The sequence below is a fragment of the Microtus ochrogaster genome, chromosome 17 (genome assembly GCF_000317375.1).
Source record: "Microtus ochrogaster isolate Prairie Vole_2 chromosome 17, MicOch1.0, whole genome shotgun sequence".
Classification (NCBI taxonomy): Eukaryota; Metazoa; Chordata; class Mammalia; order Rodentia; family Cricetidae; genus Microtus; species Microtus ochrogaster.
Genome location: NC_022019.1, coordinates 8,869,026 through 8,873,799, shown reverse-complemented (window position 1 = coordinate 8,873,799; position 4,774 = coordinate 8,869,026). Strand labels below are relative to the sequence as shown.

Below are 4,774 nucleotides of genomic sequence, written 5' to 3'. Positions count from 1 at the left end.
ATCTTCCCTCCTCCTCACTCATCTTCCCTCCTCCTCACTCATCTTCTCTCCGCCTCATCCATCTTTCCCTCCTCTTCCTCCATCTTTTCTTACTCCTCATCCATCTTTCCCTCCTCTTCCTCCATCTTTTCCTCCTCCTCTCCCATCTTTTCCTTCTCCTCCTCATCTTTTTCTCCTTTGTTCCTTTTCTTTCCCACCCTACCCCACCCCCATATCTTAAAGAGACAGACATTCTCACTCTGTATTCCAGGCTTCCTTCAAACTTGCACTTCTTCATTAGCCTCCATAGTGTTACCATTACGGGCATGAACCACACACCTGCCTCATAACAGAGTCTTCCCTGGGACTCACTGGGACAGTCCGGATTCTGTTGTGCATGTGAGGTGAGATTACCTGGCGCAGGTGAGAAGGAAGCACAAAACACGCAACAAACCCACTTAGGAGTTTATTAGAGGAGACGTGTACAAGCCTGGGGAAGTCGGTGTGCAGAAAGAGAGGGCTGAAGATAGCGTGTCCAGCTTTTAAATGCTGCCTAGCGCAAGCAACAAGGGGATGACATAGCCACGTCATACGGAGCTCACCCAGGTGACGGAGCTCAGGCATGCATGCAAGGGCTTATGTAGCTGCATCATATGTAGGTGACGCAACCATGCTACACATGGGTCATGCTGGGCCTATAAGGTCCCTGGGGTATTTTTGCCTGAGGGCTTGTCTGCACATGAGTGGCCCTGGAACCTGGAAGTGCCAGCCATGCTGGTTGACTAAAATCATAACATGAGGCACTCAGGACTCAGGTCACAGAATGCTGGACATCACAAGGAAGGCTTCATAGAAGCCCAGTTCAGTGTTGAGTCAGGAGCCCAGCTGTTCTGAAACAATTCTGAAATAAAAACAGATCTAAAGCGAACTCCCAAAAATTAAATAAAGTGTGCACCAAGCATCGCCCACCAGGGAGTCTTCTCATGTAGATAATCAGCCTTGCAGATCTACTGTGGCCAGAAACACAGCGGCTGGCAGGACACAGAGTCCATTCTTCAATGAGAGAAGTCCTCACACAGGTCCACACAGGCTCTGGAAGCTTCTCATCTGGCCCCTAGCCCAGATGTCACCCAGGTGGAGAGGAAAGACACACACCTCAGATGGGACCATTCAGGAATCCCTGACCCTCAGGTGCTCATATGTCAGAGAATGGGTTCCAGGTGACGCTGGAGATGTATCGTGTCCTATGAATTGCTACTCGCAAGAAAGCCCAAAACAGTGAAGTCCTAACCTTGGTGCGAGTTTACTGGAGGTGTCACTACAGGTTACAGCTGTTTTGGGAGGGGTGGAAGGTTGGAGACAGATCCCACTCTTGCCTCAGCCTCTCAAACGTTGGGATTGCGAGCCTACTTCACCAGCCTCCTAGCTGACTTATCAGGTTTCCCTGGGGACAGAGTTAGAGCCTTAATCCAGGGTCACATGTGTCCAGGTAGGAGATGTTTAACTTTCTATGTGGTTACTTGTTATTTGGATAAAAAGTAATTTTAAAAAAAATCATGATGGGCTGTGTTATATCTTTAAGAAAGAAGAGAGTAGCCGGGCGGTGGTGGCGCACACCTTTAATCCCAGCATTAGGGAGGCAGAGGCAGGCAGATCTCTGGGAGTTCGAGACCAGCCTGGTCTACAAGAGCTAGTTCCAGCAGGACAGGCACCAAAGCTACAGAGGAACCCTGTCTTGAAAAACCAAAAAAAAAAAAAAAAAAGAAGAGAGTAACTCTGTGTAGATCATACTGTTTAGCTGGGGGCTTCACCCTAGCTCCTGGCCTACGCTCCCTCCCCAGGAAGGGTCAAAAAAGCCTGCCAAATGGTGACCCCCCCCGAAGGTCAAGACCACTCCCACAGGCTATTTAAACTGCCCCCCAGAGAATGAACACATGGCCTCCCCATTTTTGTTTTTGGGTTTTTTGTTGTTGTTGTTTGGTGTGTGTGTGTGTGTGTGTGTGTGTGTGTGTGTGTGTGTGTGGTCTTCCGTTCCAAGGGGCCACCCAGGAGTGATGATGGTAGCCATTAAACCTGGGTATCTTTTAATTTGGTCTGATCTGATCTGATTGGAATTACTGCGTTGTTGGCAGAGAGGTTTGTCACCTAAGAAAAAATACTTAACACATACTAGTGTGCTTTGGCTACCCTCCATCCTTAGGAGGCTCAGATCCCAGCACTCCAGCAGAGCTCCTGGAGTCTGTGTGGGAGAACCCTGGCCATCTGCCAGGGGAAAACCTCACCTAAGCAGTAGTGAGAGGTGTTCTAGGAAGAGGCTTCTCCTGCTTGCCCTGTCACATGAAGCCATCTCAGCAGAAATCTCCATTGTTAGGACGCTCTCCACCACTTAACAAATTACCTGAAATAACTAACTTTAAGAAGGTTGGTGCTAGAGAGATGACTCAGAGGCCCAGTGCTTGCTTTGGCTCCCAGCACCCATTTTTAACAATTAAAAGAAAAGCTTTAAGGGCCGGACTGTTGCTCAGTGGTAGAAATCCTGCCTAGCAGGTATGAGGCCCCTGTGGTTCTCTTTGGCCCTGGTCCAATTAAGATCCAAACTCTAGCATCTGTCTTTTAAATAGAGTGACTTGGAAATATACATCATTTCTACACAGTTCAGATGCCCCAACACGAACAGTCCATGAGTGTGACATCTCCCTGTGGCCCTACACCTCAGAGTCAGGATTAGTCAACATCTAGGGGACACCAGGACTCCATCTTCCTCCATTGTCTAGGGTCAGTGTCAGCTGAGTCGCTCAGTGTCCCGGGGCGGGTTTCTGGGAAGAGCAGAAAGTGCCGCCTGTGAGTGGTCTTGAGGGACCTGTGCCTTTCCTTTCATCTGCCTGAGCACAGAACCTTCCTGCGCTCTTCCTCCTGGGAGCTCACTTTGTCCTAACTGATGCTGTCCCCAGCTGTACCATCCTCTTCAGGGATTTCTTCTCTTCTTCCCCACCCTTGATTGACTTTCTGCACTTCCAAAAAGAAGAGGAGTACCAGTCTTCCACAGCTCTGAAGAGTGCTTGAACGAGTGCTTCCTCACCAGGAGTCTTTTCTGTGCTGCTCACTCGGGCTCCACCTCCCCCACCTCACCTTTAAGGCTACCCTGGTGAAAACGGAGCCCCACCTCACCTTTAAGGCTACCCTGGTGAAAACGGAGCAGTTTAAGTGTTTCTTTTCTGTTGCTGTAATCAAAACACCAGGACCAGTGCAACTTAGAGATGGGAGGGTTTATGTGGACTTTCTGTTTCAAGGGAATAAGACTCTTAACCATATCAGGGCAGGAAAGTGTGCCAGCCTGCCCTGCCGCCCCCATGATGTTCTCCAACCCATTTCCTCACCGCAAGGCCATACCTCTAAGCCTTCTCAAAAATCACCTGCCAACTAGGGACCTAGCACTAAGGTCAGCCTGTGGGAGACATTTCCATTCACACCAACATGGTAATTCTTTTTTGTTGTTGTTTTTGTTTTCTTGTTTTTTGTTTGTTTGATTTTTCAAGACAGTATTTCTCTGTGTAGCTTTGGAGCCTATTCTGAAATTAGCCCTTGTTTGTAGACCAGGCTGGCCTGCAACTCACAGAAATCCGCCTGCCTCTGCCTCCCAAGTGCTGGGACTAAAGGCGTGCACCACCACTGCCCAGCAACATGGCGATTCTTTAAGAAAAGTGGTGTTAAACCCCTTTATGGCAGGGTGTAGGTGTTCACTGAGGATGAGCGTGTTCCTAAGTACCTGTGTCCTTTCTCTGTACTGTATTTCCCAGACGAGAAGAGAGAGCACCGGAAAGCAGACCTCTGAAGGCGCCAGTGAATATTATGACCACTATATTGAAGACCTGAAGAGACAAGGATTTCTGCTCCAAGAGCGCTTCACAGCAGAAGCAACACAATTAGCATCTGAAAAGCTGCAAGCAGTAAGCCAGGATTGTGCTGCTTTGGTTGAGTGGGGAGGGATTGTGTGTGGTTGTTGTTTGGTTTGGTTTGTTATTTTAGATACTCTCTCAGTCTTTAGTCCAGAAGGGTATCAAACTCAAACCCCCTGCCTCAGCCTTCTTGGTGCTGAGATTTTAGTGGGGTACCACCACACCCAGCTTATTTTTTTTTTAAAGCAGAGCCTTACCATGTAGCTCTGTCTGGTTTAGAACTTATTATGTAGATCAGGCTGGCTTTAAACTCACAGATTTATCTGCCTCTGCATCCAGCAATTTGAGTATGTATTTTTAGTTATTTTATGTGTATGATGTTTTGCCTGTGTGCCTGTCTGTATACTAAATGTACAGACGAGTGTTAGCATCCAGGCACACCTTAACCTTGCCCCTTGGGAACCTGGCATGGCACAGTTCTGTGCATGGCAGATAGAACCCTGTCCCTTTAAGAGACAAACCCTGCCTACTCCCACTTCTCTGAGGAGGCAGCTCACTGTCTCTCTGTCTCTCTCTATCTCTCCCTCCCTCTCCTCTCTTCCTCCAATAAACTTTCCATGTGAGTCCTGCCTGGTGGCGTATTTGTCTTTTATGTGCCATGGGACCTCCTATGGCCAGAAGAAGGCATCAAGTCCCATGGAACTGGAGTCACAGGTGGTTATGAGCCCACATGTAAGCACTGAGAATCAAACCCAGGCCCTCTGGAAGGGGAGCCATTGCGCTTAACCACTGACTCATCTCTCTACTTTTTTTTTTTTCAATATTTATTTATTTATTTATTTATTATGTATACAATATTCTGTCTGTGTGTATGCCTGCAGGCCAGAAGAGGGCACCAG

At 48.2% G+C, this 4,774-nt stretch overlaps 1 protein-coding gene across 2 annotated transcripts in view; it reads left to right on the top strand.

The window, feature by feature from the left end:
- Positions 1 to 4,774, top strand: part of Parp4 (poly(ADP-ribose) polymerase family member 4) — a 104,057-nt gene that overhangs the window by 18,367 nt on the left and 80,916 nt on the right. For both annotated transcript variants that reach the window (XM_026783255.1, XM_013349240.2), the window contains exon 7: positions 3,777 to 3,926. In XM_026783255.1, the coding sequence (XP_026639056.1) occupies positions 3,777 to 3,926 (150 nt within the window). The remainder of the gene's footprint in view (positions 1 to 3,776; positions 3,927 to 4,774) is intronic.